Here is a 26813-nt window from a genome sequence, read left to right as displayed (position 1 = left end):
AGGGGATTCGGTCGAGACGGGAATAAAGTTATAAGGACGGATTTTTATTCGATTTTCAAAAGTTACTTTAAAATTGTAGTTAATTCTTGCGAAGTAAATTGTAGTAAAATAGTTTTGAGATCCCTTTGATATTATATATTCACTATTTTCGTAAAGTTATATCACGCCTCTATTTAAATATCAAAAATATGACATCATTTTAGTAATTTCTGGAAAAAAATACATTTTTTATTTGCTAAACGATTTCCAAAGAAGTAAGAATTCTTAACTTAATTAAGCTAATCGGGAAGCAAATACTTTAATTCATAGCTTAAAAAATTTAATTCATAGCTTGAAAATGCGGAAAAGAAAAACATTCTTGCTTTATGAGGCCAAAACGTGCGCCCAAAAGGCCGTTTACTTCAGAAAAAGTAACATGCAAATGTATTTGCTCACAGACATGCCCAAACCCATGTGAGAAGAGGGATTTATGTTGGAGTAGCGTAAATGTACTCCATTCGTGCAGTATTTGCAGCCAACGTCGATTTACTGATGTAATGGGTGCGACTATGAACAAAAAAGTTTCGCCTTCTTGTACTTATACCATCCCTTTCTAAAAGTAAACCATTACATACATACATTAACTCACGCCTATTTCCCACCGGGGTAAGCAGAGACTCTGGAATTCCATTTGCTTCGATCCTGACACACTTCTCTTGCTTCCTCCGCATTCATCAATCGTTTCATACATGCACGCCGGTTCAGAGTAGATCGTACTGAAGTAAGCCATTAATAATAACATGATCAGCCATTATAAGGGACTAAAATTAAGTTAATAGTTTAAAATAGTTATTTCTATTGCGTTTTAAAATGCAGCTCAGGAACTACAAGCTGCATTCAACAGGTCTTCAGTTTTTTTTTACCCCCCGTTTCCATAGAAGTAAATGCCAAAACTTCTCTCAGCAAAGCCCAGTAGCCAGTAGCAATATGCTTGTCATAAAACATTCCTTAAACTAAGATCTTGATCACACATACAAATCACGCGAACTTGAAGTTAAATTAGAGTTGAACGCAAACACCGCTTACCTCCCCTCAAACTTTAGATAATACTTGTGAGTTTCAATACCCATAGTTGTAAAAGTTACTCTATGCTAGCACATTAATTACTGAACGCAAAGGACCCAATAGTACGACGTAGTATGTTCAGCCATGTGGATTTACGATCGAACCCTTTCATTAAACAGGTATTAAGGAGACAGATAGCAGATACATTACCACTTATCCACACAAGTTTGGACTTTGCAAGGCGGCTTTATGTTCAATTCAAACTGCCTGACCCGACTGTACATATACAACTATTTACTCTCAGAAACCGCCTACGCATTGCACGAGTAATTGAAGTTATGATGTCGTTTACAGAAACCAATAGAGCGGAAAATCCATCCACCCTTAGAACTAAAGGAAGGCTCGATACCGCGTTCAGAGTGTACCAATAACAGGAATGTTGTCTGCAGTTATGTAGATGTTTTGCAAAATTACATAGAGGAATACCCGATGACGTCTATACGTACTTCTCGTAGGGGTGGGTAGAGTTGAGATCACTGGTTTCTATTAGCTATCACTATGACACATCTGCCTCATTCTCTTTTAATATCCTCTTTTATTCGATCTTTTCATCGATTTCCATTATTTTGTTTCTAATCTTGTAACTACCCCGAAGCCACAAGTAGGTATCACTTGATCAGCGACATAGATAAGACATTTGATAGACAACCCTATCAAATATTTGTTCATGAATTAGTTGTTACATATTTCCATCTCATGCAAAATAAATAATAATAGTCATTAGATAAAAGTGATTTTAGGAAACGTCATAAAGATGGATTTAAAATAAAATTTATGAAACTGGTTAAAAAGAAAAGCGTCCAATACTTTTGTCTTTTCTGTTCAGAAAATCAGTTTTTTTCAAAGTTATTTGCCGTGATTAAACCACTAATTTGGCTGAGGTGTAAATCCGTCCCTTGTTTCCCTTTGCACTTACAAAGAACAATCGATTTTAAAGCTCGCTGGATTGAAAATTATATGAGGAGCCTTAGAGAGACGGCTGGTGCGGGTGCGGCGTTCGTGAGCCGCCAATGCGCTTGTCTTTCGGTTCACTGGGCTTTCTTTAAATTGGCGACGGCTTCGGCACTGGCCGCTCCGCTTATTGCATCCCCCGCCCGCAGCGTCGCGACGTCCACGATATTGCCTCCATTCGACCTTTAAGCAAATAGAATTTCCCAGTCTGTAAATAGGATAGCGTTATAGGTAAATCTACGGCGTGCCCTCGCACCGTTTATGGGTAAAAAGGTAGAAATTCAATTTTTATCGGCTCTACTCGAGGATTATGATGGCTCCAGAGCTCGCGTAGGTACATTCCTAGTTCATGTAGGCCGAGCAAAATTTGTGCGTGATGAAGGCCAATCCCTCAACGCTTGTCAAAAGATTGTCTCGCGGGTCCCAGGCGTTCTTTATTCATATTCATGCTTACAGCTCCGTAAGCCCGATGTGGATAACGAAATGCCATACACTGTTGTTTTTATTTTGACGAGTGAACGCCAAGAAAGTTGCGTGCCGTGAGGATTTTCATCATTGTACCTATCAAATAATAACGAGGTCGTCCTGCAGCGTGCTCCACCCGATATCGCGGCCTAATCTATTCGGTTACAATCGACGATCTTTTTGTATTTTATGATATATTACATGCCATCGTTACTTGGTCGTTTTATGTAACATAGGTTAGTATGTGGCCGATAGTTTTGCGATTTCCGAGCGATGATATCCTGTAGGATGGCAAGTTAATGGGTGTAGATTCGCGGCTAGCGTCTGCATTGGCGCGGCGGCTTCGGCCGGGTAAGCCTATTGTCGCCGGGCGAGGGGCCATCTCGAATTCTGCCCACGATTTACTCCACGGTTTATTGTAATTTACAAAACTGACGGAGGTTTTGTTGCTATCATTTCAGTGCAGGATTGTTTTGTTACTGCAGCGTTTTCCGACGAGACACGAGTTTTAGACAAGATGAATTATTTACAATAATGACTAAGACCCTCTTACACTGCGCCACGTCTCTGGTAACAATAGACTACACTTTATGATCGTACAAACTTTGTATAACCCATAAATTCGTCGTCAAAAGATGCGAGTGGCGTTCTGAGCATGATTAGTATAAATTAAAATAAGCTCAAATAAATTTAATAACGGTTGAGTCAAACCTTCGCGTTCGCAATACGTATGATTCGTCATCTAAACTTTCTCGTGCAGTCTAAACACCTCTGAAACAATTTTGTTGTTACGAACTTTCTGAAGAGCTTGTTTGTTCATTTTAAAGCAATAATAAAGTTTGTAAAAATATAATTTTGTTCGTGAGACTACGTGGGGAATAATTTAGACGTTTTTAAAGCATGACTCATTCTAGCTTTATGAATAAAACAGGGCACCACAAGTTATCAATCAGGTTTTATTTTCAGTGAACGCGAATTCAAAAGTGGAGAAGATAAACAGAGTTGTGCTTCTGCATGTAGCTGGGTATAAGGAGTGTTTTGTTACACGTTGTATATCAAGGCAGGGCGGAAGGCCACTAATGGCATAAATTGAAGAGCGAGCGTTGGAAGCAACCACAGGATTTTGCGTATTTGAAATTCAGTTTCCCTCAGAGCGTAGCGCGGAGAGCGTTCGAGAAACGATCGCCGTGTAGCCAACTACATAAATTTCAGTATAGAAACGGATCGCTTTAAAACGCGTTGCGGGATCCAGAATTTCAAATTTGCATCTCAACGGATCAAAAGTACTGTAGCATATTCGAAGAGTATCAGACTCGGGAACCAAATATTGCATATTTTTGCAAATAAAACTACAAGATGTAAATTTTTTGCGAGAAAATTTTATTGTATTTATTAATGAATGAAAGGTAGTAATTGCTTTTCAGCCTGTGATTGGGTTTTATTTTGTGATGTTAATTAGTTTTTACATCTTTTTTGTTGACTTGAATTGCTTCAGATAGCATTGAATACTTGACCGGGCAAATTGGGACTATTGAGGGTCCTTATCCGGTTATTTGTACAACTGTAATAATTAAATTAAATACTTAGGTACATTTAATGAACATAAAAATCATCAAAAATTATAACAACGCGAAAATGTTATCCGTGCAATAAACGCGGGTAAACATTAAACCGTCAAGTGGTTCACGTATGTACACAGAATTAGAACAACACGATTAAGCCGGATCTTCGCTGAGCCTATTACAAATGCATCGGGGTGTCTGTACGAGTGACAGGCGACGCGGGCGATGGCGGCCGTGTTCTACCGTCATATCAATCACCATTCCAAGCAGCCGATCCCTTGGCACTTGGCCTAGATTCCAAATTACACAAATTTACGTAGAGGGCCTAACCGCACCGTTAGCCGAGCACGGGGATTAGGCGATCGGCCCAGCTTACAGCGGATACACCGCGCCAATACCACGCTCAACCGACCGCCTATCTCGAAATCTCTACCACCATTTTTCCCGAAACACTACAGCCCAACATGACAGAGTAAGCCTTTTAATAGAGAAGTTAATAAGTAAAAAGTTTGAATAAACTCGTCTTAGCTTGTCAATGTTAAGAGCCATCAAAAGCGACTGTCTACTTTGGCAGAAGTTACAGCTAAGTAGGATTTATGTTACTCACGCTTCCTCAAAAGGATTATAGGAATATCATACTGACAACGTATTTAGTTAGGAAACTTCATTACTCCGCAATGGAATGGCGCTGCGGTTTTTATGATGGTTAGGTGTCTACTTGAAGAGTTCTTGCCGAAGTTTCAAGTAGTGGCTAAGTACAAGCCATATTCTCTGGACAAATTACAGAGAAATTGTACGACTAAGTTAAGATAGTAAAAAGTAGTAATAGCTTTAATTTGAACAATGAACAGAATTTGACGTCAATAGTTAATTGGCCGGATAAATCGGATGGCTTTTACCCGTAATTCAATGATAGTATTTATTTTGTACAACTAAAAACGTACATACCTATCAGTGCACAACTCGTTATAGTGTCGTATTTTTGCCTGTTGCGAGTGAATTGTTCGTAGTAATAGTAAACGCGTAATACCCTTTCATTTATAACTCCCGCCGCGGTTCTTGATATAGGCTTGCCCTTAATTCCGACTTAATTAGTGTCACGCAAGTTCCGTAATCCTAGAGGCTCGAGGTTCGTACGACCGTTCTTAAAATGGAGATTAGTGAGGCAAATATCTCGAACTACGCTATCCGCTCGTTCATAAAGCCACTCCCACACTATACTCCTACTGAGAATAGCTCGTTTTTGTTTATGGTGCAAAAGTTACTACTACAGTGTAAAAGGGTTACTACTGTGACCTTTATCTAACACTCTAACGATATACACTTAGATAGGTATCGGTTTATATTGAACAAATCCATATAAGATTTCTGAATATGATTCAAATACAAATTTCGTAAACACACGAAATCCTTCTCTGTTCTGTTTTCAACGCAACGTTTTCAAAATGAATCATAAAACAAAATTATCATAATCTCCAGTGAAGATTGTAAAGTATGTAAGTATATATTTTGTGTTCGCTGTCGCAACATGTCGGCACGAAGAGTCAACTGTGGCGAGGAATTCTAAAAGAACTGAACATAAACATAGTATTTTGTGTACGGAAGTCCTTCCGCGGTCGCGTACAACGGATGTGCAGGAAAACGCTTGCATACTGAGTAGGCGTGCCTAAAAGACACTGCGGACTTTAGTTTACCTACAACGGATTACACGAAACTTAAACATGCCACCTAAATCTGCGACAAACCGTTAGAACCGAAGCATTAACCTCCCGACTTTATAGCTCGGGTTTCTAACAACGCGCAAAAGACTTGAATTACTAAACCTCTGTTTCCGCCACTTTATCCTATTAAATCTAGATTTCGCTAGTTATTCGACTCGGCATAAACTTGCAAAACTCATTGCAAAAGAGATCCAAATTCGTCTGAAAAAGTTAATCAACTCTCTATACATAGTTGGCCTACTGCTGGTTCGTCTCATTATAATTTTAATAATTTCGTAAGTACCATATCGGACGTCATTTGAAGTTATTTCTAGATTGTCTCTCAACGTGTCAGTCGACAAATTAGTTACGGATTTATCGAGTCAGTTGACGGGCGATTTTATTTTTAACGAGACATCAAACATTATCGAGGGCCTCACGAGTTGCTCAAGCGCCTGTTTACAAATAAGAACCGGCGGAGGAGACGAGTGCGTAATAAATTTTATAACACGGCATCGATTGCGATGCGAACGTAATAATAATATATTGGATCGAAATATTGGAATGTTGCGGTGCGCTCGGCCCGTATTCTGAAAATAGACCCTCATCAAAGACAAGCAGGTTTGCAGCTGTAAATCCATTTCAGTGTGGCTTGTCCGCATTATAAATTGGAGCGCAGTGTACATGCATGTTTGTATGGCATGAGGCGAGCGCTCGAGCGCCGCCGCTGCCGCGTCCTGCGACCCCGCGCTTCCATCTCATGTCGCACCGCATTCGTTTGCGTTTTCTATTAACGTGTCCGGGACACTATTAGGCCGGCTAGATGGATGTTGTAATTTGATTTGCCATACATTCGCCGAATTAGAAGAAACCACTACGAATACGAGGCAAAAATGGGTACCTACGTTACGTTTACTTTAGCTAATTTAATATAAATAATGTTTGCTACATTTGTATGTGTACTTAAATAATTATTATTGTTTATGAATTTAGAGAACTATCGGTTTACAATTGTTGTCGACTAAAACCATAACTCCAATATCGTATGACAGCAAAACTTTTGTGGTTTCAGCATAAAATTTAATTATAACACAGATGGAATACTTGTTTAATTTTTATATTAATAATTTGAAAGAAACTTAACAATGATCCAATTTCATTATAAACTTGACTGTTTTAACTGCTTGCGTATGATAATTCGAGTCATATTGCATTTGATGGAGCGGTGTGGGGCTCGGTGAGCACTCTAGACGAGCGCATTGCATAGATTTGCATTTTACGGTTTTGATACGTGGGCGAATATTCAGTGCGGTGTCGGTAGGTATCTTTTCAATTCGACGCGGCGGGAGCGGAGTGGCCGCTCGAGGACGCTCGAGTGGCAGCGCGTGCTCGAGTGCCCGCTTCTCTGCGCGTGCGCAACACTCTCCCTCGCCTCGCCCCGACCGCTCGCCGCTCGCACCCCACACCCGCACTCAAACGTTACAATTAACTGCAACGTTTTGTTAAGCGTCAATTTGGCGGCACTCAACAACGTTTTTTCCCTTTTCTCCCAGAGATTTTTTCTCACAAAATCGCTCGTCACATTTTCTTTCAGAGGTTATTTTCTTACGTGTGCCTGTAAATAATAAACACACAGTCATTGGGTCCGAGACCTTTTTCGTCCCTAAAGATGAGTTGTGCTCGACGTCAGTACCTATTTCATTTAAGCTCATCAGTATTTTATACTGAACGTGACCGATGTAGGAGCTCATTTCTGGGGGTCTTGTTGTCTAAATGAAGTCAAGTGGTCACAAAGAAAAATATGAGCAATCCCAAAGTTGAAACCTAGGATGTGGTGTTGGTTCAGCAAGCGGAAGTCGGCCATATTGCGGCGTGTCTTCTCGGCGATGTGGTTGACTCCGCGGCCACCAGACGACTGATTTAACTACTTTTATATCTTGACGCTCGTAAAATTCCGCACAGTTGGCTATGTTCTTCAAATATCTTTTTAATCAATCACTAATTTTGTTCGCATTTAAAACATTGCCATATAAATTGTTCATTTATTTATCACCGACTTTGAACTTTGAAATGTCCACTTATTTAACAAGATTTAGGTACGACGCTTCATTTCGATGTAAATCCATTTACTTTATTTCAATTCCACAAAATGTGTAAATGTATCAGCGTATTTTCTCAGTATCAAAGGCAAAAGAAACAATGAATTCGGCCACAAATCAGTATCATAAATATGCGATAAGTCCACACACATGTGACACTGAGGGATTCATTCGTCCCGAAACAAAGGGCCAGCCTTGATTAAGTACTAGAAATATTTTTGTTTCTTGTATTGCCGGGCCGCAAAGGTATGGAGGATAAATCATACGTCAAACACATCTATCGCTGGGGGAGGGTGAAAATCCGCTAGCAGGGAGCGAGGGGACAGTATTTCCGAGCCATTCATTCATTCCGCCGAGATTGTATTGAATCACGTCACTGGTTGGACAATTAGCGCTGCCGATTCTTTTTCGTTTTTCCTTTTGTCTTTATTGATGCGAGAGATCTATGTTAGCTGGGGAGAATCGACCCGCCATTACATTTTCTAGATGACTTTGAACATCCAATGGGTTTATTTTACATTTTTTTTTCATCTATTATCAAGAAGCTACCGTTGATAAATCTCTACTACCGTTGGCGACATTTTTACCAAACGTAAGATATACAGAAAGTGAAAGAATAGAAATTCCTCTCTTATGATCCCCATTATTAAATTTCAAAAGAGATTACGATCCCGTAATCTTGAAATATAACGTTCTATTTCAGCAAGCTCGTTTGAGAAGAACGTTTAAAATTTATTGACTCTGGCCCTCCCTTGCCATAAAAGTGTAAAACTTTTCCACGGTACGCACAATTTACTACAATTCCACCGAGTACAAACTAGGTTTCATACCGTTTTCACGCACACAGACACACACAAAATAATATATATGTAGGTAATTATTTTGTACCAAGTTAAATCCTGCATTGCGCCATAGCATAAACTTCCGAAAATTGAAAAATTATTACATCAACTGTCTCATAATGTATTGAAAATTCAATAAATACAAAACACGTGAAGTGTTCACGTGGCAACTGCGCACTATTAGCATTTCAGTTGTATAAATATTTTAATACACGTCTTTTGATACCACTTTCTAGACGTCTAATTTTAAATTCCATTTGCCATTCAGCTCGGTGTAAAGGATATAATTAACTAATTCCTAACTTATGTGCGAGTGGAACGGCACATTTTCGCAAGTGGTACGAGAGTACATACCTTTTGTATAATTAAACTGCGGGCAAACCCAGTTTAAGTTTAATCCTATAGCCTCTTGACACCGCACTCTGCTGGGGAGCTTATTTTGTTCGTCAACACTATCGACCGATGTCGAGGCGAAACGTTCAACTGACGCACACCTACTCCCCCAAATACTACTGTTTCCACACGCAAGACGACTCATTTTCCATTGTCATTTCGTAGAACCGTCGTTTTCTTTTAGTAGGGTATCCCGAAAAAAAACGGTTATAAGGCATATAGAGTTCAGTCAGACGGCAATCATTCATACGGATTGCATGTTTTGTAAGCAGCCTCCGTCATATACGACACTTGTTTCTGTTGTTTGTATTTATTTACTCTCGCGAATTGTGTTCCATACATTCTCTAGGACGTTTTTGTATGTGGGAGGGCTTTAGATGTCAAAAAGTTGTATAACTGTGTTGTCATAGTGAGATTATCCTCTTGGTACATGCCGCTGAATGCGTGGTAAGTATTGAGTTACACTTGCTGACATTGTCACATTAAATTTTCTGAGGATACGTTGAATATCGATGTAAGTTTGGATGTAAAGATATGTTTGTACATAATGTATCCTTAAAAGCAGAATAATACAGTAATTGTGCGACCCAGGGTCCATACAAAACATATCTGATTGTCTGGACTGGTCCCCTGTTCTATTAATGAATACTTCTGGCGACCCCGCGAAGGCTTACGACATTTACGTCCTTATTACGCATTCTCGACATTTGCCTAATGTATGAAAATTTTAAAGAACGAACCATGTTGATGGCACTCGAAACAAAATAATTGCTACGGTCGCGCGGTCCCGGATTCGGCCTCCGCATTCATTATTCACTTTTTATTTTCCCTCCTCTCGGCTTATAATTTGACTCGAAACATAAAATCAAGTTTTATTTGATTACGCGTAGCAAAAAGAAAAAAAAACTCGGAATATCTTGTATCCTTCACTTTTAATAGGGAGAGGAATCCTTACATTATGATTTACTTGTGAAAGTTAATTTTGTTTACTTTATCCATGTTTTAGCAGTCATTTACAAATCCACGCAGAAAGGTTTTTATTCCAAAATGGTTGTTCGAGTTTTCCCCTACACCCGTATAAATTCACGGCGTCTGTCTGCGTATTTCAAACAAAACAGTAATCTTGACAATAGTCTAGGGGTTGGTAGAGGCATAGTTTTTTGCATTTAGCAGCAACCCCTTGTTGCGGAGGGGGAGTAAGCGAAGGCGTCTCGACGTCTCGCTTTCATCCACTCTTTGGCGCTACTGCATAAAGGGAAGTAAGTACATGCACCCACTACATGAATGCCGAACCCTTGCGAGCAGGAGTCATTCCGATGTGTTTCGAATGGCTTTCGATGACGAGTGCGCCATTTCACATTTTAGACGGCTAAATGCGCCTTTTGTTTCGGCAACTTTTGTATGTGCACTTTCTGAAGTAGCTCGCAAACATCTGCGTACTTTTTTGAACAAGTTTAATAGACAAATATGTATTTCTTATTTGTTGTCTATAGTGGATTAATATATGTGAATAATAAATGTGTGCCACGAGTCTAGTAGGTAATCGTTTGAGCGTACGCCTATCGGTATTGAAAGACTCAGTGTAAGAAGTGGTCCTTTGTTCGTGTCGAGGGTCTGCGTGCAAGTGAAGACGAACAAAACTGAAAGAGGCAATATCCATGCCACTTCATACCTACTTCATTCCTTACGTCCTCGTACCGTTGTATAGAATAGGGATCCTCTTTAAATTTTTCATGGGCTTATCATCGCATCGATCAGAGCGTTATTTATTCAGCTCACGATGTAATTCTGAAGAGTTTGTTCATTTACATGCATTCGCCTTTTCTTTCTTATTTACTTGTTTGTGCTCGCTTTATCGGATATTGAATAAAAACATGCGGTAATCGTGATGAGCTTTTTATAAACTCAATGCTCGTAATTCAATTTCAACTCACATATTGTTCAAATAGAGATATAGTTATTTAAGTTATTTCGCAATATTGGCTCTCGAGGTAATCTAATAACAATACAAGTTATTGTCATAACCCAAGGCGCCACTTGTCTCAGAATTATAGATTGTAACCCCCTCGCAATATGCCGGTGCCAAATCTAGGTATTCTCGGAATGAACTATCTACAGCGACAGGCTGGGAGCATCAGAACGAGATAGAGATTAATACTGTGCAAGTGTTGGTGAAGCCGAGAAGCAATAACGTTTCGTTAATGTCTCCCATTTAGAACGTACGCGGTTACTGTCTTGCGTCGTGACGTCACCGCCGCACAGAGTAGACTACCTACTTATTTCACGTCGCATCGACTCCCCGACGGAGCTAACGACACTGGCACCCTAAGCCCTGGAATCACCATTTGCCATCCTTGCGGTCTCTGTATTGTTACAAATGGTTGCAGATCTGCTCGCAGCCGTGCGAAACCTAATGAGCTGTGAAGCAGATAAGGTGCGTGACATGAGGAGACGGGATCATCCCCTATCTATGCGAAATGCTCACTGCGCTCAACGCGAATGGAACATAACGTTGCCAACGATAATAATAGATTCCAGTGTTGTTTACTCGTACAGCAATTATTGTAATGATATCTAATTCTGGAACTGATGATTGAAAATAAACATCAAAGGTTTCATTTCAATGCACAAAAAAAGATTTTTAGTGAAAAACGCTAGGAACATGTTTTTGAACTGTGGTTAAAGCTGAAATTGATTTGGTGGGACAGCAATAAAAGCTACTTCAAAGTACTCATTTATAAAGAAAGACAACAAATAGAGGAGCAGAGCAAAGGTTGTGGGTGAACAAAAATGAAATGCAACGTCAGCGGCGACGGTCGTAGGCGACCTTTTGTGCCACGGCGCACGACGATCCTCCCAAATTCTCTCTGTAAAAATTGATTAATATTGTCCCAACAGAGCCGTTTGTACCCCAATAAGTGGCATGTTCGCTCTTTCATGTAGCAGAGAACTCGTAAAAAAAATGGTTTAAATGGATTTCGTAAGTAATTTTCTTATTTCAAAAGAAACCAAATTGCATACAAAAAGTGTATTTGGAGCAATAAAAAATATCCACTCGAAAGTAATTGTGTTAGCGCTGGCGTTACGAATATTTTTTAAACCGTGTGGACTGTGCGTGGACGTGAATACTAACTTTTTACTGGCACATTCAGTTGCCTTTGAAATACGTTTTCAATCACCTGTTGAAACTGTCCGTGGTAAAGGCCACCGGAATCTCATTAACTAAAAAAGGTTATGGGAGTAACGTATAATAAGATTGGCATAAAAAATGTCTGCGGCGATCTGTTTCAAATCTGCGTCTGAACAGTGATATTCCACAGAGAAATCCAGGGGTGACATTGTTTATTGGCGCGTCGACATGTTTGTGATGTCATGTGACAACGGTCTTATTTAAGGGTATACAGGTAGAGACGTAAAAATTTCAGTGGCGCAACGTGCACTGTGGCACATTATGAATTGAGTTAGAGCAACTCGCGAGCCAGTATGTCGCGTAAAGGGACGCCGGCGCGCGGCCGTCGCATCGTAATTGATGTGTGTAGCTTTTTGTCGTGCTGCGTCCGTTCGGTGTTTGCCGTCGCCTGTGGTCAAGTTAGACTAAATTAAATTGTTGTATTTTTCACAATAAAATGAATGCGGCGAGTAACTGAGTCTCGTTAACGAGGGGGCGGATAATGTCGTTTGGTCGAGCGACGTCGCACCGTCCTGTATGGTTAACACATACTTATTTGCGAAAACGTTTATCGTGAAAACTACGGAACAGGTAACCTAATTTTCCATTTTTCAAATGATTTCTCATATTTCGCATTTCATTACAAAATTAAAGTTGACCTAGAAATATTGCAGCTTACTACGTCTTTATTATGTTTAGTTTCCGTTAACGTAACGATTCGATTTGTTTTCATAATCAACAGAATGTATAACTCGTGATTTTCATTGCGAGCGTATTTTTCGGTGAGAGATTCGAATTAAAAATTGGGGATAATCATTTCTTAGGCTCAAAATAATCCGGTGAGCCAACTTTGAGTCCAAACAATTTGAGCCAGCAAAGGTTCAGTGGCGGCTACGATTAATTTTATTCAGGCAATCACAGGTAGCGCGTTCCAATTTAGACCGAGCCAAAAATTGGATATGCGGTGAATAATAATTTTCCCTGTGGAATGAACTGCGTTGTCCACATTTAAGGTAATTGCCAACAGTTTCGGCTGACGTGGCCCTCGGCAAACCTGACACTCTCTCCCGCGAGACCACCCTTTACAATCCCATTAATAAATGCCACTTAATCAAATTTTTATTTATCGTTCCCGCGTGCTAAACCGTATCGATTACCAATTGTGGCTTTTAGGATTTGCTAAATATTCATTAAAAGTTTTCTGGTTGCTTGAAACACGTACGGTGCAGCGTTAGTTAATTAACCAAATACGAAAAGGTGAGCGACTTTTGTAGGAGACATGTGCACATTCAGAGCTTTTATTCACTGAACACATGAACGCGAACGTTTCTTCCATTACCTGCTCTATATTAAGGCGAATGCTTTAGTAGTTTTTAGATATTAGCAGAATGTTTGAATAATACTTATTTAGAGGTTTTTTTATTACCATATACCACTGCGGCTATTCAGTAATACATATTATAGTCTCTATTTGAATAAAATCGTTTAATTTAGATAGCTGTACTTCTTTTCTTTCCTTAGGTTATTTTATTTAAAAATTTTCCTTATAGCATTTGTAGAAGTTTCTTAGTTTGTTTTATTCAGTTGTTATTATTCTCTGCCTTGGGTTCGTTATTTATAATTCCATAGCACTTCTGTACTAATTGGGTATTTTCTCAGAATTATATGTCGTTACGGAGCCACTAATTTATTGTTTACATTTAATATTTTTTATGTAGTGTTACTATGAAATACAGCTTCATACCCTTACAAACTTTGCTGGGAAAGCCTTTGTGTCCATTTCTCACTTCCCAGGGACAGGCTTCAAAATTTTCCTCTAAAATACAATTTCTGCTTTAAATTTAACATTGACAAATAGGGACTTGCAACGAATATATCATTTTTCACTAATCATCAGCTCAACTAATATAATATTATATATAATATACAAAAAGAAAGGTCTTTAAAATAAAGGCCTTGACCGCTCACTTTACGACTAAAAGTAAATTGGCAACGACTTCCGCTGACTCGGAACACGCGTAAAAATTAAACGTAAAACGCCCTGATTCGAGAAGACAACGTGACAGAGAGGCAGCGAATGTTGTCACACTCGAGATTTACAGGGAAAAGGCGACAGAAGCCCTGAAGGGGGAGGGGGGTGCCACTTGGACACGTAGTAACCCCCCCCGCGCTCCTCAACCCGCCACTTATTCATCATTTACGTATATTTGAGTGTGATTTCGTTTGGGATCGTCGTGGAACTCCGGTCCCTCTTACTCACTTACATTAGTTACATTAGACGTTACCGAATCTCGTTTTATTCAATTTCCACCGAGCTATTATCTTTTGCCACTCATAGTAATAGGGATTCCTTTCTGAAACGTAATAATATTTCTCGGCTGTTTTGTAGTGGCTGAAAGGCGTATTTATTTCTTTTTAGTAGACTTTAATATAAATCAGACTTATGTGGAGGTCACTTATCATTGATGTGGACTTAATAACGTTCTTTGTAAACGGGTACCTTAGAAAATATTATTGTCAGATGATAAAATCTTATTGAATTTTCTACGTTTTATTTTCCTGTGGATAGCTAGTGTATTCGGGAGCTATAATTTTTACTCTTCTATTTTTACCGCATATCTATCTATCTACCGCAAATTGGGAGGACCAACTCTAACCGCCAAAATTTTATCATCACTTTATTCAGTCAAACTTCCTAGCGCATAGAAATTAGGTCCAAATTTCCACAATAATGGCTGAGTTTCAAAAACGTGGAATTAACAACTCGCCGGGGGTTGATTGTTTGAATTTTCTCGTGCACTTTCCCGGTCAGGTGATACGTAGATGGCTGGTCCCTTTTACATGCAAGACATCTGATAAGTTCGTTGTGACGTAATCATAGTATCGACTCCCAGGTACATCCTCTCATCGTTACGGATAGGATATCCCGCTAAAATCTCAACGGCCATTGTTAGCTTGTCGTCGCAACTTTTTTGCTTCGTTATTACCCCGCATAAATATTCAAGAAGAAAACAGGTACTGCCTTTGAGATCAAGCCGTGCGGCGATATTGACATTATAATGAAATCCCCTTTAAACGTCTACGCTTTGATTGTTAAAATATGCATTGAATAAATAAATTCGCCCGTAAGTTTCGCGATTGTGATTTATAAGTGTCTCGGATTTCATTAGACGCGAAATTTAATATGTAAATGTAAACAGATTAACTGTAAATTAATTCGTATAGAGTAGATTAGAGGGAACATTTTCATTTTGTAAACAAGTCTGGTGCGGTGGGTGGACGCGGTTATCCGGGGAGTCCATTATGTATTATGCGTACTTACTTCAGAAATATCCCTCGCTAACCTCTGCGCGGGAGGATTGCATAATATATTAACGGTAATTATTCTTACATTTCGCCCGCCCGCTGTGCGTTCCCTCACTTCGCTTCCAATTGTTTTTACGTTACCAACTATCCGAACCTTTGCTCCTCCGAGTAATTGCACACATATATCTTACCTTTAACTCTACACAGTATACATTTGTAAACAACCCGTCTTCCTAATGCGAAACAATTTTGTTACAGATGGTGACCAGGACAAAGAAAATCTTCGTAGGAGGGCTATCAGCACCCACAACGCTGGAAGATGTAAAGAATTACTTCGAACAGTTTGGACCGGTAAGTGATTGAGAGTTTTGTTGATTTTCTTCGGCGAATTAAAATGTTAATTGCGGCATAGGGGTGTAGGTAAAAAGCTGGTGCCAAGTATTCGATTCATTATCATGGCGAATATTCTAATAAGAATTTAGAACGCTCCGTCGACATGTTGTACGCAACGTGTCAGCGGTGAGAGCGCAAAGTTGCGCCAACTTCGCTCACGAAATTTAATTTACACCAAACTTTTTGGAAAAGTGTACTGAATTTGCTCTGTCATGTCTCAGTTGTTATTAGGCAACGCTAATTTTGCCCGCAGCTAAATCATTCCGTGCACACAATATTAAACATGTTACCCTCGATTTTGGCGTGTCGGTCAAACTCGCAAACTTTATTACGATTATTTTATGCCCGCTTTATTTTGTTTTCGGTTAAATTTCACGGCTAAACGGCTTAACCGTTAGTTAAGGATCTGATACACACATGTTTTATGAGAAAACCAAAGCGTTAATTAATTGTTGTAGGAGTCAATTGCACTTATATGACTAAAAATATATAAACATAACATACTTATTCCCAATTGGGCTAGTTACTACATCCATCGCAAGATGAACTGAGTGCCCGCCTTCGTTTCACCGTGCTTTTTGTATTTCTGTATTATTGCATAGTTTTAATGACTTAAAATCAATTGCCGATTTAGGTCAGCAAACAGTTTCATTGTCTCATTATTGTCTGGAACCTATATTGAATGTGACTGTCTTAGCTCCGATTTATCCCTGCTTGAAGTCGTCGCTACGCGAAAAGGATCCTTCAGAGTAAAAATTAAAGTCAATATTCGTTTAGGAGGGCGGCGTGCCTGTAAGTCTGCGATAACTCGGTCTTTGTCTGGGCCGCGGCTCAGCGCAGGTGTCTATCTACAAAAGTTCTTCGTAATTAGCTCAGTAGTACCGTGGATGCGGACTAAGGAACTTTTCAGGATTCAACATTGGCTACAGCGGGGAGTGATTGTGCCGCCGCTCAAAGTAATCGGCGCCCGGCAGCCGCCCGCGCCTGCTACGATCAAGACCTCCATTACCTATTATGAGAGTTTAGAATAAAGCCAACGAGTTTTTCGGAGTGAATGTGATTGATGCCGAACGAAGGAAATATCCCGGGAGAGATAAAAGGAATTTAATGAAGAGTCTTTAAGAATAATGATTAAGGGAATGGTTATTCCTTTTGGTCGGCAGCCTAATGATGGGGTCTTTTGAATTACTTTTTGTGTCTACGAAATATTGTGTAACCGCAATTATTCTAATTAAATACGCGGGCCGGATGCGAAAGTTGTTCTGGAACTGTTCTCGAGATTGAGCAAAGATGAATTAGCTTTAATTCATTAAATTACGGCTTTATCTCACTAGGACACTATGCTCTCCTACGCGTCGGGCTCAGGATCCGGAGGTCCCGGGTTGTAATCCCGGTGGGCACATGTGTCTACACTCAGCGGGATCCCCTGTCTGGGAGACATAAGAGTGATGCAGAGAATTAGATCTGAATTTGTTCTACTGAATCATACTGAAAACAGAATTTGTTCCGTTAAAAAAACGGAAATACAAAGTTTTCTAACCGACCTCCAGCCAGCGGGATATTTCCCAAAGTTAAGTCTGATGAAGTATAAATTGGTATTAACTTTTAGATCTGTATTTATTCTGTTCAACAAAACAAAAAAACTACTTCTAACGTCCTTACTTCAGCTACAATCAAGCTGCAATGAAACCTCCAGTCAGCGGACTTTTTCTCTCAATGACATTCTTTTGTAACTTTTACACTAATCTAATAAAATATTACCTATTTACGACTATAATTTCACTTAAATTACCTATTCGTACATCTAGTGCTTAAATTAAAAAGTATAGAATTTGAACGATATTATTTTAGTGTAAAAGTTACAAAAGAATGTCATTGAGAGAAAAAGTCCGCTGACTGGAGGTTTCATTGCAGCTTGATTGTAGCTGAAGTAAGGACGTCAGAAGTATTTTTTTTGTTTTGTTGAACAGAATAAATACAGATCTAAAAGTTAATATCAATTTTTAGTTCATCAGACTTAACTTTGGAAAATATCCCGCTGACTGGAGGTTTCATTGCAGCTTGATTGTAGCTGAAGTAAGGACGTCAGAAGTAGTTTTTTTGTTTTGTTGAACAGAATAAATACAGATCTAAAAGTTAATACCAATTTATACTTCATCAGACTTAACTTTGGGAAATATCCCGCTGGCTGGAGGTCGGTTAGAAAACTTTGTATTTCCGTTTTTTTAACGGAACAAATTCTGTTTTCAGGATAATTCAGTAGAACAAATTCAGATCTAATTCTCTGCATCACTCTTATGTCTCCCAGACAGGGGATCCCGCTGAGTGTAGACACATGGTGGGCACTTAATACATCCCTGTGATCCCTAGTTTAGTTAGTCTGAAAGTAAAATGATCCGTGCTTCGGAAGGCACGTTAAGCCGTTGGTCCCGGTTACTACTCACTGATGTAAGTAAGTAGTCGTTATATGAGTCACGTCAGGGGCCTTTGGCGGCTTAATAATAACCCTGACACCAGGATTGATGATATTGGTAATCCACCTCACAACCGATACGATAGAAGAGAAGAAGAGTATGGCGGTGCCACGTCACCACGGTCGCGCCACCAACAAAATGTCGGTTGCTTGTTGGTTGCGGAACCAAGGAGACACCTAGAGAGATACCAATACAATACAATAAATACACTTTATTGCACCAAAATAAAAAGAAATAATTACAAAAAGTCTCACCACCATACCATTACACCATACCATACCATACCACCATACCATACCACCATACCATACCGTTACCACCACCATACCACCACCATGCCATACCATACCATACCATTACCATTTACCCACCACCATACCATTACCACCATTTATGTCGAACAGCATATATTTTTCTTGTGGCACGATTGGTGGCGTCACCGTGGAGATAGGAGACCCTTAGAGTCGTATTTTATTTCTACATTTCTACTAGATTGAATAAAATTTTAGGTTTACTGCAACACAAAAATAGACAAACTCGAAAACTTTATTAATACGGTAAAACTTAACTCTTCATAACCAGTTGAAAGTGTATTTCGGCGGAAGTAAATGTATTAATACCATTATTACATCCAACAACGCACACTGAGAATTCTGATTACAAATTAATTCAATAACATTCAAGCCGTGCACTGTGCCCCCGACTCGGCATCATTTCGTAAGGGTGTCACATTTTGAGCAAGTTTAATTAACAATCTAGTCGCTTTTGTAGGTGCCTTCATTAGTGTATTTGTGGATAAACATTGCGCAAACTCTGCGCAATCCGAGTGGTGTGCGTGTGCGTGGGAACGCGGCAACCAGGAACATAGAGACGTCACGTCACGTCACGTCTGATCACTTGCATGCGTGTCGTCACTACGCAGGCAGCCACGTCCCCGTACCCTCGCCCGTAGCGCCGCTGTGTGCGTGCGCTCCGTGCTCCGATGCTCCGATACGGCCCGGCTCAACCTACGTGCGAGCTTTCCGAATGCAAACTGTCTCAGAATATCAAATGAGCCACTTAAATACCGAACACAATGACTACGCCCACCTGAAGCAAAGGCCGCGGGGACGCGTGCACGCAACGCCGCCGTAAATGAAAGCCCGCCGGGTCGGGGCCGAGGGTGGGCGAGGTTCAACCCCGGTAACGATTTCCTCCAGATAATGGAGAATTTTCTGATGAAAGCTGCTCGACAGTGCCCTTTCAAGGATTTAGGAACCGTCGAATTTATGGGCCGAACGGCCTGCGCAAATTTTGTTCGTCACGGCACAGCGATCCCAATCGCATGCCTAATATCGATGTAGCTACTCGCGACTCCTCAGGCATAATCTTTAATTTTCTTATTCGAAAGTTTTAAGTAGCTTTGCTGAAACAGAACTAAAGAGTTATGGAGATAACGTGCCGTTAGTAGTTAAATCTGCACAGCTGCGGCGAAAAAAGAAACACATTGCAGCGAGATAATTTTATGGCGCCGGACGTTTAAGCTAAAACAAACACGTACGCGAAATTACTTCCGGGCATACATTTTCTGAAACGGTTTTAAGGTGAAGGTAATTTGCCAAATCCAGTTGGCTATAAAGTTCAGCTCACGAAACTCTCGTTAAGTATCTCCTTGTAGCGTCAGCAACGCATTTTATGAAACCACTGTCGTCAAATTGCTGAATGTGCCACAACAGCAGTTCCTACTTTAAGGAGGAATTTATTTCCATAACATTAAACGTCATAATAAAAATATTTTTTTTTCCAGTTTTATAAACAATGTGTTGACACAAATGGTAACAAACAATTTTGGAATACAAAATATGCAAACGAGAGGTTTTTCCACCAAGACGCAATCAAAGTTTGATTTAAACAGAATCGGCCCCTTGTGTATGCAAATCGTAGTTGAATTCGCTCGGAAGTCGAATACCGTCTGCGATTTAAAAATTAATTAGCCGAACGACCGGTGTAATCTACGGAAGGCTGCGTCGATTGAGTGTTATCTGAAGGAGAGCTTGTTTGTTTGAAATATTGACTTCAGCAGTCGTCGCCGTGAAGGTTTTGTATCCTGCCACCTGGATGCCGCATATTATGACCTCCTGACCTTGGCCTCGGACTGTGCCTGCCAATCTCTGTCCCACAGCCGCCAGAAAACGCACACTTGTCCCTCACAATTTCACCACTTATTGCTTATATTTTATTTTTTTCGTTCTCTCATGAAAATGTATGCCGTCTTTATCTGTCTATCTGCCTCGCTAAAGCGATCTTATATTTAATGTTAAGCGGACAACTTTATTCACAAGAATTTTGGCTAGGAATGTTTAAGTAAAATACATTCTTTTCCGTAAACGTTACTTTTGTATTATATTTAGATTTACACTCGAGAAAAACATCTGAATTTGGCTTCCATGCAAGATTGTTCTGCAATGCTTCTGATAAAGGCGCTCTTGTAATGTTTTTTTCTCAGTATTGGGGCTTCTATCTTCCAAGCTTCACTATCTTTACTCAGAAAGTAACTAAATAGTAAGAAAGACGAGAACAAATTAATACTTCTTGAAATCTGATGCTTTATATTACTGGATCAAGGCTTCCGACTAACGATGAAGTTTCCTAACCAATATAAAGTTAGCGAGCGAGCGTTCACTAAGCGTCGCACGCACAAGAGGGTGTCTTTGAGAAAGTTCCGTTGCATGCTTGATTCGCTATTGTTTTAGCCGTCGACCGAGTCCAAACTCTGACCGTCGGCGCCATTTCCGCCGATAACTAGTACGCAAGTGTTTTGCCTTCCGCTGCAACTTGCACGATTACTTGTTATTATCTTAACATACGCTCTTAACTTTGTATCGGCTATCGACATGTTCTGACTGCGACTGCAGGCGGAATTTCGAATAGAGTTGCGAGTGGCTGCAAGTGGTTAAATAGGAAATGGCTTGTGCAATTTACTTTTGGGTAGAGAGTATAATTGACATTTTCGTTCCATTCTAGCTAACAGATATATTATTACCAAATAACGGGACATTATTTTACAGAGTTTCTGCTGTTAGCAAAGATAGGTAGTATATTCATTTTAAGACCCGCTGTTCTCAAAATGGATGCGCTTCCGATGGCAGTAGAACCGTGACGATTATTCCTGGACTAGCATCTCGAGATATCTAAGGGAGGCAAACAAGCGCGATCTAAACATCGTTTAGTGTCAACAGCACTCGAACTGTGACTGAAGCGGGTCCGGAATTTAGCTTAGCTCCAGGATAGGTACGATATCATCGAAGGCCGTATATCAATCAGTTGTTACAACGCTCCACGGTTGTCGTTTATCTTCGGGGCCGCTCGGATCTATCTGTCCAGATTCGTGCATTGTTCCGACATTAGCCACGGCTGCCGAAACGGTGGATGTCTGAAATGCCAGTGCGGTAGTAGCGTTCCCGTTGCAAGCGCATCGAGCGCCCGATAGCGTTTCCAATTTCCTGACTTAAATTGCTCTAATTTGGTTATGCGCTGACGAGTGATCGAAGGCTGCTAAAGTCCCAGTTACCAGCGACATTCGAGCTGCGGCTTGTAATTTTCAGCTCACTTTTCGTTGCCCATGGCCAATTTTACATTATCATACTTTTGTACTTCGAATTTTGAATTCAGACCTAAAGAACTTTAATTCATAACGAAGTTAACTTACTCTAGTCAACTACTTAGTCTAATATTTTTATTATTATCAGTACGTGCAGTTCCAAAGTTAATGAGCTAAGTTTCTCAAACAGCACTTTAACTATTTTTATGAAGACGGTAATAAATCGATTTGATGGCGACCTAATTAAGACTTTATTACCACTTACAATCTTAAATCATGAACTGAACTACCACTATTTCAAAACTGCAGGCATATTTTATTAGGCACTTACCCAGTTCATTATGAATTAACTAGTATATTTCATTGAATATTAGATCCGTGCATTTTTCGTAATGACGTCAAAGACTCTGCATTTTTGCAAGAAAATCAAGCAGTAGGTACGTTTATAATAAAATTACGATGGTGAATTTCCCGAACTGAGCTCGTTTTTTTGTTTGCAATAGACCGAAACGGGCAGCAGTAGAGTGCCAATATATTAAGCTAATGGCGAACTAATTACGCTCTCCAACGACTTTACAGGACCACGTAATTGCCCCTCAAGGAGCTGTCTACCGAATTTTATTCTCAAAACAAATATAAAACATTCGATTCAATTTAGAGATTGTCAATTTCAATTTCCAAACACGTCAATCCGAAATACATTAATAACAATACCGTGCATATACGGGAACAAACAACATACTTCACATCAAATGGTATTTGCAGCATTCGTATCCTATTTTTGCGAAACGAGAGTATATTTTTCGAGGAATAAAATCGGGATGTGGTGGAACAATGATGTAATAGTTTTCCCAGCGTTAAGGCGGCGCGAGAGGGGCGGGGGAACTCCGGATAAACGTACCCCGGGGCGAACGATTTGTATAAGCCTTCTACTACGTACTCGTAATTGTCGACGCTCCAGGCGAAACGTCGCGATACGTTCGTGCACTTAAACACGTGAGGGTGAATCCGAAAAAAGTAATGAGACTACCCCTTAAATCGATAACCCCCTTTATATTTTCTTTTTTCTTCCTCACATTCATTTGCAGTCGTCGTCCGTAACAAGAATAAAACCGGTTACTTAAATACGTTCAGCACTGTCCGTACAAAAAACCAACAACTTCGATTTTAACAAAACATAAAAGCATTTTCAATGCATTTGGATAAAAATAAAATCAATTGATGCGATTTTCGCGTCATCTACTTGATCCTGTTTCGATGTTCGGACCGAATGGGGCGGCAGTGGTGTAAGCTGATCATTTACAAAATAAAACAATAAATTTGAATGTGAAAAGTCGAATGGAACTGTTGGATACAGGCTGTATAATAGGCAATAATGTAATATATTACACTAAAGTTATTTACTTATCCGTGTACCATAATCGGAGGATTATCTTTTATCACGGAGCTTTCATAATGCGAGAGATTATTACTGATTTAACATTTAATATCGCGTTATCACAATAAACGCTTAAGTGGCTTGAATACTAAATATACTACAACTATTATGGCCCTCGGTGTAACGTAAAGTCCTCGGATGAATAACTAATGTGTCTAATAGGCTAAAAGAGGATAACGTAAAGAATACTTATTACGTTTCATTAATCTCCTTCTAGCGATCTCGGAAGGATCGTTTTAAAATGAGAAAATCAACGTAGGCATTTGAATCAGCTCACAACAGAGCGGCGGAGGCGTCTTATTCAAAGCTCCTCCAGAATGGAAAGAGGTTCGTTTCACGCGTGTGTGAGTACGTACTGCGCCCGACCACGTGGCTTCACATTATAAGCTTCCAAAGATTTGAGGCTGAATTGAGGCCCAATTATTCCCCACATTTCTTTCCGTCTAACCTTAATTAAAGTATTTTAATTTCGCTATCCCTCGTCTTCCCGCAGCGTATAATTCTTTGTTCTCACATTAACTTTCCCTTTTAAAAACCAGCTTTGCATGTGGATCGAGCTGTTAAATTATTCCTAAATTTTGATTGCCTAGTCGAAATCCGTCGGTCTGCGGAGGGTCTCTTCATTTTTTTAGTTACCGTTTCCAGAGACAATTAGGTATGCTAATTCATTTATTTTATGACGGCTTTGTAAGAAAAATTCGTCGAGAAAAGATCAGTGTTGGGATTTAGGTGGGGGTAGGGGTGGTGTGGGTGGGAGCAGGTTGACGGCTCACGCGGCACGCTGCGGCGGTAATTAATGGATCGTGCGTGGTCTCTGCCAGGATGGCCGTGCGGTACTCCGGCTACACGGATTCTATATCTAACATAATCTGTGACAGAAGCGGTAGCTACACAAATAGCTATACGCCATGCAAGATAAGACGATCAGTTTCTATACACGTTAAGTGTATTAGGGGTTGGAATGAATCCGTGCCGAGCGGGAAAGGGACACAGTAAACATAATTAGGCGTTCGGGCGAACGGCCATGTTGATTGGACGAGACGCGCCAACATTTACTGGAAGAAATTGCACGTGAAAGGTAATATTTCACTTGGAAGAAATCCTTTGATACGCATCTTGATCTTGCCGTAGTTTGTTTTATATCGAATGAAGTCAGAGATAGAATTTGCTCGCAAGAATGTTTATTTTTTCACGACAAAAGCAGTGTTTTTTGGAAAAGAAAAAAGATAGAAAGGCCCTGGAATAGAAGAAACGTTTTCGTATTTTCACGCCGCGCGGAGTCTACCGGGAATATGAATTATACAGTTAACGTCCGGAGTCGGTACGCAAACAATAGTAAAGGTGTATCGCACCTAACAAGTTTCAGTTTGTTTTATTACTTACGCATTATCTAGTGACGTGAGAGGAAAATGGCGAAAAATAACAACAGGAACGGGCGGGCGGTGACAATTCAAACTGTCAAATAATTCAAGGTGCGGGGCGACGTTTCTCACAATCAGCGAGATCTACAGCCGTAGCGAGCGAGACTTCGAACGGTCCTTTTTTTCCATCCTTTCGGTTTGTTTATTTCTCGTTTCTCCTTATAAATATAAGAGTTCGGCACCTCCGCACGAATTCCCAAGATGAAAAGGTATTTTTCACACGCGAAGTCGAGCGCACCAATGTATCGTGCATCGGCTAAACTGTATTCAATACGAAACTGCACTATCTCGTTGTATATTTCTTTGAGATACAATTTATATTTTTTACAGCCATTATCCACAAAACATATATAACATTTTATGTATACGGGTTGTCGCATCAAATATCAATGAAAAATAGCTTTGACGTTTGATTTGTTTCCTTATCTATAAAGTGCGTCAGTTTTTCCTGCTTACAGAAGTAGGTTTTATTAAGGACCCGCTTTATTATTTCGCAGAATCTTATCGAGAGCCAGCAGCACAACATCCCTCACTTACGGTATACTGTCGTAACGTCGAGTTTTAGGTATCGTAAAAGAAAACAAAAGCAAGCGTACCCGAAGTAATAAAGCTGCTCGATTTCCGCTATTTAGGGCTGCCGGAGAGAATTAAAGTTCTTTTAAGGAAAAGTTTACCCCCGCATGTATCCAGAGTAAGTAATAAGAATTCCCTGGCAAGGCGGGCGCGGGGCAGGGTAGGCACTTTGACGAAAAAACGATGATGAAGCACGATCATGTCGCCGAGATCCCCCGCCTAGCTGACTGACAAATTGTCGAACATTTTTTTCGCTAAAATTCCTTTCCTTCGAATCCAATTATTGAGCCTCACCGATAGAACGCTTCGGCGTGTCGAGGTAGCCTAAGAGTGCTTTATTTCCTTGTTCCACTCGACTTGTTCTCGTGTTTATTTTTAACCCCTGCCGGAGCCGCAGTACGTTGGTGCTCACTCACGTAAATCTTATGCATTCAGCGTTTGTTTAGACTAGTTCACTATGTTGCGAATATGAAAAAGACGTTGTCGAGAAACTGACTGCGAACATCGTGCGGCCGACGCGAGGGGCCGGAAGGGTTAGGGAGGCACGACTATTTCCAATGCAAACATGTATTCGGTACGCTCTAATTTTGTTTTGTTCCACGTTTGCTTCAATAATATGATGTGCAATTTCGCTCAGTTGAGGCTAAATTGGCCTGAGCACCAAACAAAAGCGAATCGTTTTGTGATAATGCTTCTTATTACAGCCATTGTACCACTGAGTAGATTCTCAGAAATTAATATTTGGTGCTGATTTTAAAATTGCATTTTATTTATCATTTCAGAAATAATACCCGTTGTACTCTTATCCTGTAAGTTACAAATCATATCCATACGATGAATTATTAGGAAACATTTACCAAATTTTTCTCCGATAGTCGGATACATGTAGCAGTAAAATATAAACATGCAGAGAACAAAATAGCGCCCGTACCGGCCATCTCTCCAAACGGCACCTACTAGCGAATACTCTAACTCGATACAAACTGTGATAAAGGTTCGATTGTATGCAGTAAATAAAATATGACTTCGCCATATTTCCACTTTCGTTTCTTCTCGTTTTATGCCCTTTTTTCTGGCCTCACTGGGAAACCGTTCATACAAAATACCTTTCCGATATTGCCCAACTTTATTAGCATCGGGCACGTGTTTTTATATCTAAAATATCTTTCACTTCTGCGGCACTTCTGTGAAATAAAGATTGCCACATGTGCTCCAACATTATATCGTGATATATAAGAAAAGTTATTTCCTGCCTCTCCTGTAATTTATTGTAAGTGCTATCGGCGTTGAAACCTGAGAGGTGGTCGTGATTTTCCTTGCAAATAACTTGCCTCGTTTGTCAT

General features: G+C 40.0%; 1 protein-coding gene across 7 annotated transcripts in view; it reads left to right on the top strand.

Annotated features, from left to right (window-relative positions):
- LOC126367486 (RNA-binding protein Musashi homolog Rbp6) overlaps positions 1-26813 on the top strand; it is a 516475-nt gene that overhangs the window by 312558 nt on the left and 177104 nt on the right. For all 7 annotated transcript variants that reach the window (XM_050011016.1, XM_050011019.1, XM_050011015.1 and 4 more), the window contains one exon: positions 15850-15942. In XM_050011016.1, coding sequence (XP_049866973.1) covers positions 15850-15942 — 93 coding nt within the window. The remainder of the gene's footprint in view (positions 1-15849; positions 15943-26813) is intronic.

The sequence above is a fragment of the Pectinophora gossypiella genome, chromosome 6 (assembly GCF_024362695.1).
Source record: "Pectinophora gossypiella chromosome 6, ilPecGoss1.1, whole genome shotgun sequence".
Lineage (NCBI taxonomy): Eukaryota > Metazoa > Arthropoda > Insecta > Lepidoptera > Gelechiidae > Pectinophora > Pectinophora gossypiella.
This window is presented reverse-complemented; position numbering and strand designations above follow the sequence as displayed.